Source organism: Propithecus coquereli, unplaced genomic scaffold (assembly GCF_000956105.1).
Source record: "Propithecus coquereli isolate 6110/MARCELLA unplaced genomic scaffold, Pcoq_1.0 Scaffold164, whole genome shotgun sequence".
NCBI classification, from domain to species: Eukaryota; Metazoa; Chordata; class Mammalia; order Primates; family Indriidae; genus Propithecus; species Propithecus coquereli.
The window spans coordinates 1,020,336-1,036,618 of NW_012140969.1; the positions used below are offsets into that span (position 1 = coordinate 1,020,336).

General features: G+C 48.1%; 1 protein-coding gene across 1 annotated transcript in view; it reads right to left on the reverse strand.

Annotated features, from left to right (window-relative positions):
- ARHGEF18 (Rho/Rac guanine nucleotide exchange factor (GEF) 18) overlaps positions 1-16,283 on the reverse strand; it is a 73,095-nt gene that overhangs the window by 16,857 nt on the left and 39,955 nt on the right. Inside the window, exons 6-10 of the mRNA XM_012641503.1 lie at positions 3,579-3,717; positions 2,649-2,761; positions 2,360-2,500; positions 1,173-1,423; positions 1-119 (exon numbers count right to left, since the gene is read on the reverse strand). The exon at positions 1-119 is cut by the window's left edge and continues 5 nt beyond it. Of these exons, the coding sequence (XP_012496957.1) occupies positions 1-119; positions 1,173-1,423; positions 2,360-2,500; positions 2,649-2,761; positions 3,579-3,717 (763 nt within the window). The remainder of the gene's footprint in view (positions 120-1,172; positions 1,424-2,359; positions 2,501-2,648; positions 2,762-3,578; positions 3,718-16,283) is intronic.

Here is a 16,283-nt window from a genome sequence, read left to right on the forward strand (position 1 = left end):
AAGTTTTGAAATTTCTTGCTTTGCTGCAACAGCAACTTGTATTGACTGACAGCCTCGTTGTGGCCGCTGCAAAACAACCCGTACTTTTCTTTCATTCTCTCTCCATTTTCACCTGAAAACTAACAGGGAAGAGAATGGAAATGTTACTACGATGAACCATGAAAAAACGCCAAGGTGTATTTTCATCTAATTCCTCTGGCTCTGTTAAAATAAATCCGGATTTTCCTGCAATATTCACTTTCTACTCTGTCTTCAAAAAGGGAAATGCTTTCGTCTGGGCCTGGGGTGTCTAATGGCAAAGGTGTGAAAAAGGTTAAATGAGAAAACTTTCTGCTTAAGGGCTTTGCTGCGTCGCAGATGCTGTATAGCTTCCTGAGATCCAAGGAGGAAAAATAAATTTGAGCCAAAGAATGTCAGAAACATGAACAAGCCAAGGGAGTATTCTCCTAATTATTCTAATGAATTGACACAGGCTGCTCTGAGCCAGCAGTCTGTGGTCAGGGCTGTGTACAGCTCCCCTGTGGCAACCCTGGCCTACAGAGAACATGTGGCGTCAACACTGCTCCCTTAGATGGCTCTGGTCCGCAGGTATGCTTTTCTGAGACAGAGTCTCGCTCTGTTGCCCAAGCTAGAGTGCCGTGGCGTCAGCCTAGCTCTCAGCAACCTCAAACTCCTGGGCTCAAGCGATCCTCCTGCCTCAGCCTCCCGAGTAGCTGGGACTTCAGGCACACGCCACCACACCTGGTTAATGTTTTCTATTTTTAACAGAGATGGGGTCTCGCTCTTGCTCAGGCTGGTCTCGAACTCCTGATCTCAAGCGATCCTCCCATCTTGGCCTCCCAGAGTGCTGGGATTACAGGAGTGAGCCATGGCACCTGGCCCACAGGTACGCTTCTCATGGTCAAAAACACAACGGGCAGAACCAAACAAATAAAACCGAGCAAGCTAACACGAGCACAGAAGAACACAACACCGAACCGTGTTTGGACAGGGACGTTTGCTATCTTAGGTGTCTGTGTTTCCAGAACATGCACTGCAGGCGTAGCTGTGAGGGGCCCGGTACTGTGTGTCCTCTGGGGCCCTCGGAAAACAGGGGCCACTTTCGTTTTATTATTGGAAGAGCTGGGGACAGGGGCTCTGAAGATGGTTCGGATGAACGTGGCTGCACCCACCTGCTGAACCAAGAGGTCCCCGATTTTCTGGATGATGTAATTCCGGTCGCTGCCCTCCTCCAGGGACTCGTGGCGGCGCTCCTTGAGCCGGGAGAGGAAGCGGCCGTGCATCTCCAGCAGGTCGTCGGCGCAGGGGAAGAGGCGGCTGAAGGCGGCGCAGCTGAACTGCAGCTCCTCCTGCAGGGCCCTGAAGTACACCCTGAGCATGATCCTGAGTGTCCGCACGTGGTGCGCCTCCGTCTGCATCAGCTCTGCGGGGACACAGATGGCGGGATGTACCCACGCCGGCTCCGAGGCCCCGCCGGGCACTCGTGGGCGTTCCTGCCCTTCATGTGCTGGGCTGGCGTCTGAAGGTTCTCTGCCCGAGTCCCTGCCCTTGGGGTCTTTCTTACTGTCCAGTGTCCAGGCTTCCTGTCCTTCCCAGCCCCGTGCTGCCGGGACCCCAGCCTAAGGGAGCAGGGGAAGGAGAGGGCCCCGGGACCTCAGCATCGCAGGAGGGTTTCCTGCCTGAAGTCAACTGAAGGGGCTTCAAGGCTGTTTTAAGCAAGGACTTTGTTCTGAGGACACCACTCTCGTGGGTGTACAACTCGCACATCTGCGTGTGTCTCTGATCAGACTACAACGAACTGGACGTGTGTGTTCCCCCAGATTCGTACACTGAAATCCTAACCCCCAACACGATGGTAATAGGATGTGGGACCTTCGCAAAGTGACCAGGTCACGTAGGTAGAGCCCTCGTGTTGGGATTAGTGCCCTTATGACAAGGATCCCAGAGAGACCATGTAAGAACACAGCTAGGATGCGCTATCTGTAAACCAGGAAGTGGCCGACACTGGGCACCGAGTCTGCCGGCGCCTTGATCTTGGACTTCCCGGCCTGCAGCACTGTTTGAGCGCAGCCCAGATGGACGGAGGCAGGCACCGAGGCAGGAATGGGTCGGACCCGGGCATTTGGCTAGAATCGTCCACAGGGATGGGTTCTAACAAAATCCTCCCTGACCAGCTCTTCCCTGGCCTGGGAGGAAGGATGTGCTGTGGGGAGGCAGGCGGAATGGGCCACACGGTCTCAGGGGAGGTAGGTCGGCCACGCAACCTGGACTCCCAGGTGGAGTTAAAAAAGAAAGAAAGGAAGAAAGAAAGAAAAATAACTGGAGAGCTGGCACGGTGGCACAGGCTTGGGCTTCTTACCATAAAGGACATCCTGTCTTTTCACCACCTCCCTCTTCTGTTTCTTGGCATAGGCTGAGTCCACGGCGAGGCTCCAGGACTCGGCCTCGAACTCGTGGCCGTCCGATTCGATCTCGCTCCTCAACGAGGCAGCGTAGGGGTCTGAGGGAGGAGGGAGGGGCTGACGCTGGGGGCTGGAGCCTGGCTGGCTCCCGGCCGCCCCACCCACGGACACTCTGACATGGGCCCCACGTCCCCCAGGATGGACGGGGACACCGTGACAGCTGCGGGAGAATCCAGGTGACCGTACCTTCTATGAAAACGGACTCGGCATTCGAAGATGTGAGCGAAAGGGAGTCATCGGCTGCCTGCTTATATTTTAAAAACACGTACTCGGTTTCATCCATCTCTCCTGTGATTGGTCTAAGTGAAAATAATGATGATTTCAGACGATTGAATTAAAACACACCCACCCCTGTTTCTGCGAAGGCAGATCAGATTCTCCATCTGATTAGATAACTGAGAACTTTCCAGATTTCCATGTGAGCCTTAACTTTGTCACAGATCGTTTTTAAAAACTGGGAGGCTATCTGTCAATGTCATGCCAGGACTTTTTCCATCATGACATTAACGTTCGGGAACATTCTAAGGGGGTGTGAATCTCGGGCTCTTCCTTTACTGACCACCGGAGTCCACTGAAGCCCCTGGGAGTCTTTCTGCTGGGAGTTAGGGGGACACGGCCTCACAGTCGAGGGTGGGAGGGGAGCCCCTTCCCACAGGAAAAATATAACCCCCTCTTTGCCCACCGGCTCACGACAAACACAGCAGGGCTTAGCATACTTTCCACCCGGACACTGCTGAACGCAACATAAAGGAAACCACTTAAGGCACGGACAGCAGATGCTACCTCCACAGCACCCTCGGTGGGACTTTTAGCATCGCCTTGCATACAGTAAGGAGCCCCACCCAAGATATGAGTTCAAGGATCCTTCCAGAATATTAAGCAAACTGGCTCCACCGCTGGCCAGATACACCCCGGGACACATCAGTTTTGAAAAAAGGCATGGGTGTTGGAAGCAGGCGTTAATGGGAATTTCGTCGCCTGGCATGGGGGCCGCTGTGCCAACTCGCATAGACCTAAGTAAGGACGGTGGGGAGGGGGGTCTCCTTTCAGAGGGGCTGTCCACAGCTTCCCGAGAGATGCCACCCACCTGATGGCAGGGAGGGGACCCCGCCTTACCCAAGTTTCGTCCCAGTTCCAGCCGGGCTCGGTGTTGGCTGGGGACCCCCTTTCTGCGAGACCGTCATGCCAACATTCCTGGACAGGGCTGGGCTGCCATCGGACAGGAGGCTGCTCCGGGGATGCTCCTTGAGCGAGGCTGCGACAGAGGCAAAGACAGAGTTGGTGCTGAGAAAGTGGGCTGGGTAGCGGAGGTCGCCGGCACGCAAGCCCCGCTCCGACTGCGGCCGCAGCACAGACAGGATCTTGGAGGTCAACAGCTCGTTATCCAAGAAGACGTTCTCGCTCCATTTCCTGGGGTAAGAGCCATAAAAAGACAGCTCCGGACGGCCCGGGAGCGAGCCGTGTCTGTCGCTGCTTTTGGAATGAGTATTTCCCATGTTCACGCTGGGGCTCTGGGACCCGGCGTAGCGCCAGGCTGGGCTGCGCGCCCTTTTTATGCCTCGGTAGGATCCTTCTAGAAAATAAAGCCGCGTCTTCCCTTGCTGTATTGGCTGAAGCAGCGGGGCTGGAGGGCAGGAAATTGGTCCCCACTGTGACCGTTTAGTGTTGGAAATTGCGCGGCATTTTCTCCTTTGGTCAAACAAAACAAAAAACCCTCTGCGCTCCCCTCTGTCTTTGCAGGGGGTAAGAAAGGCAAGAACGCCGCAGATTGTGTTCACTGAAAATAATCTAAGATCACGAAACAGGGAGCTCTGAGCTTGGCGTGGTTCGTGCTGACACCACGCGCAGGATGCTAATTAACCTGAGACTGGATGTCAGGACGACTTTAAGACCCAGAGGGACTTTAGCTGCCCCTGGTTGTCAGCACTCAAACAGAATCCTGCCGTCAAAGTGGACTCCGGGTTCCGATTCTAATTCAACCCACATGCAACAGGGCTTCCCGGGGGTTTAGACCCATCTGCTCATTCATTTAAGGGTTCAGGACACACGGACACACTGATAACTTTTCCTGCTGATGGAAAAATGCGACTCTTTTTTTTTTTTTTTTTTTGAGACAGAGTCTCACTCTTTTGCCCGGGCTAGAGTGCCGTGGCATCAGCCTAGCTCACAGCAACCTAAAACTCCTGGGCTCAAGCAATCCTCCTGCCTCAGCCTCCCAAGTAGCTGGGACTACAGGCATGTGCCACCATGCCGGGATAATTTTTTCTACATATTTTTAGTTGTCCGATTAATTTCTTTCTATTTTTAGTAGAGACGGGGTCTCGCTCTTGCTCAGGCTCAAACAATCCACCCGCCTCGGCCTCCCAGAGAGCTAGAAGATGCGACTCTTAATGAAAGCGCAGCTGTCATTCCCGGGGCTGAGTTTTCTCCTATTTGACAAACCGACCTCTTGAGTCGAGCCTGGTTGAGACGGGCTGCTTGGCTAGTTTAGTCTCATATTTTATAAAAACGTGTCTTAAAGCTCTGCCCCAGGGAAGAACAAACGGCACCATTAAAAAGAGATCTGTCCACGGATCTCCCGACCTGGCTCCGGGGTCCCTGACGTGCCCATCCGCCGGTTTCTCTACGTTACAGAGGGGGAAGCAGCTGGAACTCTGGCTCTCAGTAGCAGAGAGTCCATGAACCTTGGGGTGGGCACGGAGTGTGCCTTGGAAGAAAATGTTCTCACCGCTGCCTTCCCGGGGAGTGGATTCAGCATTCTCTGAGCGACTTTTAATTAGGTGGAAATTTAAAGTGATTGCAAACGTGCAGGGGAGGACGCACGAGAGACTTTTTGGCAGAGGAGTCACGAAGAAAGCTTGTAAATTAAGACGTTGGCTGATAAGCTGTGAGATACCACATCACGTCTATTCTCCCTGGCTGTTCATCCTATACCATAGCAGGGCGAAGATGGCAATCGGTCAGTGACCGCAAACATTCTGACGTCACCATACGCGCTAACAATTACCACTATTATAGCAAAGGCGACGGAGATGTCACTCATATAGAAACACTCATGTACGAAGACACGAATCCTAAATTGAAGGCTACACGGTCCACAGCAAGCATTTCCTGCCAAGTCTACACCACGCTCAACCCCACCCCAGCAATTATGACCTAAACGTACAAATATGGGACAAATCCTGAAATGCATACTTTGCCCGGCGTCCGGGCATGGCTGACGGATTGCTCCTGTGGACTGACGGTTTGCCCAAAGTCAGACGGATTCTGCTGTAATCAAAGAGTCCCCAGAAAAAGTCACTATAAATACCACCTAAGAATTGCCGATTCCAAAGAGTTTTAACAAACTACTGAGAACGCTAAATCTATAGTAATAGACTGAAATCTTCCTTTGATGATTTAGGAGACAGTGCAGTTTTCATGTCTTAGTGTCATGATTAGAGATACCAGGTAGCCCTCAAAGGGATAAAAGGGATAGAATTTGAGTTAAAAGAACAACACCCCCTACCGCCGACGTACAAGAGAACTTACTTGTTTCAATTTTCTGTGTCCTCAATAGAGCACAAGACAGAAGAAGATACTTCCCAACAGAATGGGGCCTCCCACAAAACAAGGGTCAAGAAATCATTGTTCCCCTGAATACTATTAAGCCATAACAAGGAAGGAGATTCTGACACAGGCTACCACGTAGATGAACCTTGAGGACATCGTGCTCAGTGACATAAGCCAGGCATAAAAGGACAAATCCTGTGTGATTCCACTCACAGGAGGTCCCTAGAGTCATCAGATCCACAGAGACAGGAAGTAGGATGGTGGGGGCCAGGGGCTGGGGAGTGGGTGGGGAGTTAGCATTTCATGGGGACAGAGCTTCAGTTTGGGAAGACGAGAAAGTTCTGGAGGTGGAGGGTGGTGATGGTTGCACGGCAATGTGAATGTGCTTAATGCCGCCAAACTGTACACTTAAAGTTGGCAAATTTTACATTATATATATTTTACCACAATTAAAAAGAAGGCAGGGCCGGGCGCGGTGGCTCACGCCTGTAATCCTAGCTCTCTGGGAGGCCGAGGCGGGTGGATTGTTTGAGCTCAGGAGTTTGAGACCAGCCTGAGTAAGAGCGAGACCCCATCTCTACTAAAAATAGAAAGAAATTAATTGGACAACTAAAAATATATAGAAAAAATTAGCCGGGCATGGTGGCGCACGCCTGTAGTCCCAGCTACTCGGGAGGCTGAGGCAGGAGGATCGCTTAAGCCCAGGAGTTTGAGGTTGCTGTGAGCTAGGCTGACGCCACGGCACTCTAGCCCAGGCAACACAGTGAGACTCTGTCTCAAAAAAAAAAAAAAAAGAAGGCAGGCATCGTTTCTTCGTGGGGATGGAACAGTTCTGCGCCTTGACCGTGGTGTCAAATCCATACATGGATGGACTACGGTTACGTGACATTATCACCACTGGGAGTTGCTGGGTGAAGGTACATGGGAACTGTCTGGACTATTTTTGCAAGTTCTTGTGAGTCTTAGACTATTTCGAAATAAAAACTCACAGTCGATTCTTGTTATTGGAGGTAGTTATGTTTAGCGAACACTGAACCGTTGCCTTCTAGGGGAAACACGGGTTAGGTTCCCGGGAGCCTCCAGCCATAACAGTCATCCACTGGTCCATGCAAGATCTCATTTTATGTGTGTTTCTGTTGAAAGACACCTTACTTAACACACATTGCGGATTCATTAACACTGAACTCACAGCCAACAGCGCCAGCATGTGTGCCTAGACAAAGATTCTCTATTTTTTTTTTTTTTTTGAGACAGAATCTTGCTCTATTGCCCGGGCTAGAGTGCAGTGGCATCATCATAGCTCACAGCAACCTAATACTCCTGGGCTCAAGCAATCCTCCTGTCTCAGCCTCCCAAGTAGCTGGGACTACAAGCATGCACAACCATGCCCGGCTAATTTTTTCTATTTTTAGTAGCCATGGGGTCTCACTCTTGCCCAGGTTGGTCTCAAACTCCTGACCTCAAGCGATCCTCCCGCCTCAGCCTCCCAGAGTGCTAGGACTACAGGCGTGAGCCACTGCACCCGGCCGAAGGTTCTCTAACACACGGATTTCCTCCTCCGTAAGGCACCTCACAGCTTCCTTGCGGTTAGGGACACAAGACCGCTCTTCAGCACCGTGCTTGGGAGCCATTTTAAACAGCAAAATCACCAACAAAAAGCAAAAATGGCACAAAATATGGCACTTGATAGACTGCAAAAAACCCACTGGTTCACAGCAGGAGAGCTGGAACAAGAAGGCAGAGTGTTGCCTCGTTCGACCTCTGCTGAGAATGTGTGTGTTGCGCCACTCAGATTTTTCACCATTGTGAGCAAATCCACAAATGACCTTCAAGGTCCCGCAAGTATTGATTTGGGGGTTACCAATAAATTTTAGCAGGTAGGTAAATTTGCAAATACTGCATCGGCGAAGAATGAGGGCCAACTATATACGATAAAGTTTGTTGAATGAAAAGTTATTATAATTTAGAACACTCTCGTTTGCTCAAGTACCTACCATATTTCCTTAGACCACTGATAATTCTTTGTATTTCTTTATAATTTATTACACAAATACTTCTGAAAAAGTATCTGACGCAGCCTTCTATTTTTGGAAGGTGGGGGAATTTTTATAAAAAAAATTTAATGACGTGCACACTTAACAGCAACGTACCCTACCGAGATAAATGATTCTTTTTCCTCTGCAGTGGCACACGGCTCCCCGCTCCTGCCCCACCAAGATACTTAAGACTTTTAAAATAAGAGGAGGACCAGCCACAGATCAAGTCTTCCTGGAACAGAAACAACCAGGGACATAACTGATGGATTGAGACATGAGTCAGTGGCTCTGCCACAGACCAGCCACATCAATCATTATCAACCGTGTCTTTTTTTTTTTCTCTTAGAGATAGGGTCTCACTCTGTCGCCCAGGCTGGAGTGCAGTGGCGTCATCATAGCTCACTGCAGCCTGGAACTCCTGGGCTCCAGCGATCTACCTGCCTCAGTCTCCCGAATAGCTGGGACTACAGGTGTGTGCCACCGTACCCAACTAATTGTTTAATTTTTTGTAGAGACGGGGTCTTGCTATGTTGCCCAGGCTGGTCTTGGATGCCTGGTCTCAATCATGTCCTTTTATTCTGTATTTTTTTTGAGACAGAGTCTCGCTCTGTTGCCTGGGTTAGAGTGCCATGGCGTCAGCCTAGCTCACAGCAACCTCCGACTCCTGGGCTCAAGCAATCCTTCTGCCTCAGCCTCCCAAGTAGCTGGGACTACAGGCATGGGCCACCATGCCCAGCTAATTTTTTCTGTATATATTTTAATCGTCCAGCTAATTTCTTTTTATTTTTTAGTAGAGATGGGGTCTCACTCTTGCTTAGGCTGGTCTCGAACTCCTGAGCTCAAATGATCCACCCGCCTCGGCCTCCCAGAGTGCTAGGATTACAGGCATGAGCCACCGCACCCGGCCTTATTCTGTATTTTTGATGCTTTTACATCTTGTGACCTTGTTGACCCTGAGGGACAGCCCCTCCCTTCCTGGGCTCTTACACTCCAGGCCAGGAGCCCCTGCCCTCAGCACCCCAGGACCCGGTTCCAGACAACCGGGTCCAATCCTGAGCCTGCCCTCCCTGCCCTCCCTGTTCCTCCCCATGGAAACCACAATAAAGGCTCTTGCCCATGTTGTTCCCTCTGTCCCCAACCAACCCATGGGCTTCCCTGTGTGGCATGCCCTGCCTCCTGCTTCTAGGAGACCACGCATATAAACGTCTTCCTTCATGACAGTCATTTCTCCATGTCTAATCACACCTGGTTAAAACAGATTCTGGGTACTTAAGAACACCAGCTGCCCAGGGGCCCAGAGGTCTGCCTGCCAGGGCGGGGAGAGCCTCAGGTCTCCTGCTGCTGCGGCATTCTGTCACCTAGATGGAGGGTTCCACACCGTGCACAACCATGAGGCCGTGGCGGGCTCGTAGAGTGGTGTCGCCACTTTGGAAAACGGTCTGGCAGTCCCTCAAACGGTTAAACATAGTTACCGTAGGAGCCAGCGAGTCCACTCCTGGATATATGCCCAAGAGAAATGAAAACACACGTCCACACAAATATTTGTGCACGATTGTTCCTAGCGGCATGACTCATAGTAGCTGAAAGGAGAAAACAGCCCCGATGTCTATCAGCTGATGAACAGATAAACACGATGTGGTTGAGTCCATCCATATAATGGGATATTATTCAGCCGTAAAAAGAATGTAGCGTGGACACATGCTACAACACGGACAAACCCTGAAAACATCATGCTTAGTAACAGCAGCCAGAGACCAAAGACCACATACTGTATGATCCCATCTATAAGAAATGTCTGGAACAGGCAAAGCCACCGAGATAGACAGCAGATCAGTATTTGCCGAGTTGGAAGGTGACGGCTAACGGGTACGGCGTTTCTCTTTGGTGTTCTAAAATTGATTGCGGTGACTCTGCGGATACACTATAAGCTGCTGAATTGTATACCTAAAACTGGGTGAACTGTATGGTCTGGGAATGACATCTCAATAAACCTGCTAAGCAGACCCCTGTAAGGACGGACAGCCACCTTTCTGCAGGAGGACAAGACATCTGATTTGTAGTTCATCGTGCAGTATGAGTCACTTTGCTCTGCACCCAGAAAGCGACAGGAATACATAATATCCATCTCCTGTTCGTACATCCCCTGCAGCAGCCAGCCACGGCGCTGGGGGCAGGTGCTGTCCGGCACTATCTCCGCGGCCGTAAAAGCCACTTGGAGTCTAATTAGCACCATCTGCCCACTGCTGAGAGGTGCCATCGATCGGTGCACCTGGCCTGCTGCGGCGACTCTGCCACAGAGCGGTTTCTGCGAGGGGACCCGGCAGAAAGGCAGGGATGAAAATAAAAAGTGAACAATGAAAATGGAAAAAGTTCTTGGGCCTGAGAGGGGGAAAATACATCCTGCTCTGAGAAATGGACACAGACAGTGGCCTGTTCTCAGGATGAGTTTTTTAAACCTGTTTCATCCTGGTTTCCTGAATGAAAGGGCAGCCTCTGTGAGCACATTAGACGATGCAGCTTGTGGGACAGGTGTCGGGATGCTGTCTGTGTTACTCCGTCCGGACAAAAGACCCCGCGCCGTTTTTCTAGTGCAGTTTTCCTCCCTGACTCTCAGTCTCTCATAAATCCTGTGACCACAGGCTTTTCCCTCTGAGCACAAGCACCTCCCCGCTCCACACAAGTAGCTCTTGTAGGAATCACAGGACCCACCAAAAATTACACGAGCAAGGCTGAATCGCTACTAACCTGCTCAAAGTCATTTTCGAGGATGCTGGATATGATATACTAAGTGCCCATCTTAACTGGTTCAAACTGTCCTTTATACATTATCTAGAAGCGCATTGGCTTCTAGAAATACCAACTTGCACACAAGAGCTGTCTATTCTATGGAAAAACAAGCACCACATGTACTCACCATCAAATTGGTATTAACTGATCAACACTTAAGTGCACATATAAGAATAACATTTATTGGACGTTGGGCAGGGGGGAGGGGGGAGAGGGGACGGGTATATGCATAAACAATGAGTGCGATGCGCACCACCCAGGGGATGGACGCGCTTGAAGCTCGGACTTGGTGGTGGGGAGAGGGGGCAAGGGCAACATACGTAACCTAAACATCTGTACCCCCATAATATGTTGAAATAAAAAAAAACAAAACAACGTTGTCTATTCTAAGTGGCAGATTCCTATTGCTTCCCAGTGGCTAAGGGATCCCAAACATCTTTCGAAGGTATCCGGGCCCTGGCACACAATTCCCTGCCAGTTTCTGCAAAAGGCCATTCAAGAAATAAATGGGGTTGGGCCCGGTAGCTTAGACCTGTAATCCCAGCACTCTGGGAGGCCGAGGTGGGAGGATCCCTTGAGGCCAGGAGTTCAAGACCAGCCTGGGCGGGCAACATAGTGAGACCCCATCTCTACAAAAAATAAAAAAATTTTGCTGGGTGTGGTGGCACACGTCTGTAGTCCGGTGAGAGGATGGCACGAGCTCAGGACATTGAAGCTGCAGTGAGCTGTGACCATGTCACTGCACTCCAACCTGGGCAACAGAGTGAGACCCTGTCTCTTTAAAAAAAAAAAAAAGGAAAAGAAAAAAAGGAACAATTGGACCACCCAAGTGTCACTTGCAGGCAGAACAGACTTCCTGGGCCCCACAGTGGTCTCAAAGGGCCGGCCTCAGACACAGCAGCAGCTCCTTTTCTCATATTTGGTGAGATTTTGTGTCCCATCCACCCACCCGTTCCTTGTTTTAGGCCAAGATTTTTCATCCAGGCTAAGAGTGTGACCTGGCTCTGGAGAGTTCTAGCAAGCGCTAGATTACCGGCAAGTGTTCCAGAGACAATTAGAGAAAATCTGATGCAAAGTGAAATTTTCAGTTCACAGTTCCCAGTTTTTCAGCTGCCTGAGAATAGTCTAAATCGATGAGAAGACAACTCATTGATTTCTCTGCCGTGCCTCATTCTGAGTTACACAAGCAAGATAGTATAAAATAGAATAAAAATGTAGGAGGGAAAAAACTGCCCCCAGCAACTCTTAATTCCCTGCCTCAGGGGACAAATTGAAAAGGACATCTTGCAGCTTAGAAGAGGCAGAAAAAATATTCTTCCTAACCTGGTACTATCCAACCAAAAAAAAAAATACATAAGTCCCCTACCCTAAACTATTACACATGTCAAACCTAACAAACACCATTAAAAAAAACAACTGCGGTAGATCACAGCAGCTGCTATTTATTGAGCACATACTACATTCCTGACTGTTCTAAGCACTTTAAACTTCTTAACTCTTTCAGTCCTCATGATGACTCAACAGTAGGTACCGCTGTTATGTGATAATTTTATGGTTTTATTTTATAGTTGAGGAAACAGGTATGGATTTGCCTGAGGTTATGCAGCTAATAAGAGGTAGGGGTGGGATTGGAGCCCAATTTGGTTCCTGAGTTGAAAGCTTTGGGTATCAGTAACTACCACCCTGTAGATGGAGATTTGTATGATTATAACAAATTTAATTATAATCTTGGGCATCATGATAACATGTTACACATTGAAAAAATCTTGAGTTCTATCGCCTACAGGAAAGTACCCCAAACAAATACACAGCTCAAAAAATTCACACAAAGCAAACATCTGAACAACCACCAGTCCACAAACTGAACACTGCCAGTACTCTAGAGCCTTCTTCATCTCCCCCAAATGTCGCGACTCCTTCCTTTCTTTTCACAGGTAACAACTGTTCTCACGTCTAACAATGTAGTTTGATTTTGTCTGAGTTTGAATTTGATATAAATGGACTCGCGTGCATTCAAGTCTGGCTTGACACTGGAGGAATCATCAATGAATAGCAACAAAATTATGGTATTTACCTTGTCTATGTATGGGTGCGTGCAGAAAACTTAAAAAAACACAAAAAAGATCTAGAAATAGAAATAATCTATAATTCTACCACCCGGAGTTCATTGTTGCTGGTACAAATACTTTTATAAGTTGAGAAATAATGTTTATTAACAAGTGATCCTGAGATCCCTCCCCTGGACAAAAAAGGATAATATTAACAGCAAAATATATATATTTTTTGTATAAATATTCTACAGGACATGTGGGTTATACCAATGAGGAATACAGTTGTAGATCACGACACTACAAAATCATACTTTGTATTACTCTATGGATAATTCTGCAAGTTAAAACAGAAAGGACAATAATGACCACATCCATAGGCAAAAGAAATGATCCTCAACCTGAACTTCACACTTTCTACAAAAATGAACTCTTAACAAAAAAAAAAAATGAACTCCTGTAGATCTAAATGGAAAATGTAAAACTATAGAACTTTTCACAGGTAGTACAGGGTAAAATCTTCAGAAGCTAAGCCTTGGTGAAGACTTCTTTAATATAACACCAAAAGCGTGATCTATAAAAGAAAAAAAAAATCTATAAATTGACTTCATCAAAATCAAAAACTTCTGCTCTGCGGAAGACCTTATTAAGAGAACAAAAAGACAAGTTACAGAATGGGAGAAAATATCTGCGAATTACTTATTGGACAAGGGGCCAGTACCTAGAATACATAAAAAGCTCTCAAAACACAATAGTACAAATACAAAAAATCCATTTAGAAAATGGGCAAAAGAGGTGTAGATACATTTCACTGAAGGAAACATAAAGACAGCAGATAGGCACAAGAAAAGATGAAGACATCAGTGGCCATTAGGGAAATGCAAATTAAAACCACTATGAGATACCATTACCGCAGTGGCTAAAATAAAAAAGGGACAACTCTAAGTGCTGGTGAGGATGTGCAGAAACAGGGATGCTCCTACATGGCTCATGGGAATGTAAAATGGTGCAGCTACTCTGGAAAACAGTTGGGAAGTTGTTAAAAAAAAAAAGCAAAACGACCCCACTCCTGGGTATTTATCTCAGAGAAATACAAAACTTACCTACAGACAAAAACCTGTACATTTCCAATTACTCTGAGTTGAACAAAGCCATCTGTCCTAGTCTGTTCAGGCTGCCATAATAAAATATCATAGACTGCGTGGCTTAAACAACAGGAATTTATTGCTCACAGTTCTGGGGGATGGGAAGTCCAAGATCAAGATGCCAGCTGGTTTGGTTCTTGGTCAGGGCTCTCTTCCTGGATTGCAGGTGGCTGCCTTCTTGCTATGTTCTCACGTGGTGGAGAGAGAGAACAAGCTCTCTGGTATCTCTCCTTATAAGGGCACTAATCCCATTGTGGGGGCCCCACCCTGATGACCTCATCTAACCCTAATTACCTCCCAAAGGCCTCATCCCCAAATACCTTCCCATTGGGGGTTAGGGCTTTAACGTATGAATTTGAGGAGAGCACAAATCTCTCCACAGCACCCAGTGATAAATAAAACTGTTTCCTGAGAATTCATTTAAATACGGAACTTTTCATAACACTCGTGAGATAACTCACTTAGCAGAAAGAGCAAGCAGCCTTTCTCTTCCTGCCTTCCCTTTACCCCTTCGGAGGGAAGACTGGTGAAGGTGACCAGCAGGTGACCAAGGACCTCCTAGAGTAGTTCTGATGGCCCAAGAAGAGGGCCCTGTCTCCAAAAAAAAAACAGGCTTCAAAACATTCAGAGAAGGGTTACCATGAAAATAAGAAGTACCTAAGGACTTCATACCCAAGTGTCTTAATTTTGGGAGACAAAAGAAAAGTATAAAAGTAGAGGAGAAAACCCATATGACAAGATGAGTGACCAATGGGACATGGGGCTGGTGGTGGAAAACTGGTGACTTTGTGCAGTAGCTGTTCCAGGTGGCCACTGCGTACAACAGAAATGAGCAAAATCGTAGCTATTAACACATTAACTGTCACACTAGGAAAAAAAAAGGTTTTTCCTTGGGGCCACAGTGTTTTATTAAGAAAATAGCATAAAAACTTCAAAAACAAAATGATCCTTTCTAATTTGATGAAAAATTTGCTCTTTTTAATTTTTTTCTGTGCGTGAGTTATATGCAACTTGAAAAATAGTTCACACAGCTCCCAAGGTAAAGAGACATGTGCGTTACATACGCTTCACAAGGCCCCGGGCCCAAAACTGGCGTGAGTTAAATACAACTCACAGGGCAGTTGATGTATTAAGAAAGCCCTGGCTAAGAGAACTACCAGTTGGCCTTGGCCTCAGCTGCTCAAAACCAAGGGCCATGCAGGAGGGGGACTGAGAACAGCACCTCTGAGAGGTAGTTTGGTGGCTGGGCCAGGACTGTGGGGTCTCAGGTGCCCCCTTCTGTCTCCCGCAGGGCATCTGTGGCCGAGGACGCCTGAACCCACCCGGACCATCATAACACTAAGGTGAGGGCCTCTCCTGGAATGAAAGGGGCTGAGTGCTTTGGGTCTCCTTTTTCCTTTCTTCTATTTATTTTTTTATTCGTTTTTTCATTGTGGTCAAATACACATACGTATCATCTTAAACACCAGTAAGGATACGACTCGGTGGCATTGAGCACATTCGCAATGTCATGCAACCATCACCACTATCTACGCCCCAAACTTTGTCATCACCTCTAACGAAAACCCTGCACCTATTAGACATTAGTTTTCCATTCCCTCTCCCCCCAAGCCCCTGGCAACCTCCACTCTATTTTGTCTCTATGGATTTGACTATTCTACTCCATAGAAGTGAAATCATTATTTGTCCTTCTGCATCTGACTCATCGCACTTAGCGTGATGTCTTCCACATTCGTTCATGTCAAGGGCTGAAGGTTTGTTTCCACCCCAAATTCATAAGTTGAAGCCCTGACCCCCGGTGTGGCTGTATTTGGAGATGAGGCCTCCAGGGAAGGAATTAGGCTAAATAAGATCATAAGGACGGGGCCCTGATCTGAACACTAAGGATCAGTGTTCTTAGACAACACCTCAGAGAGCCCGCTCTCTCTCTCTCTCTCTCTCTCTCTCTCTACTAGTACATAAAGAGCGAAACCAAATTTCTTGGCACCTTGACCATGGACTTCTAACCAGAACCATGACAGAATAAATTTCTGTTGTTTGTAAGCCACCTAGTGGCCACCATGCCTGATTTCTAACAAGAGAGATCTTGGCCAGCAACGTACCTAAAGGATCCCGTGCGTTTAATGGAGAACGTGCATTTGTGTTTTCTGCAGCCAAGTTCTAACCACTCAGGGAAGGTCTTGTCAAAATGACATTTAAGGCCGGGCGCAGTGGCTCACGCCTGTAATCCTAGCACTCTGGGAGGCCGAGACA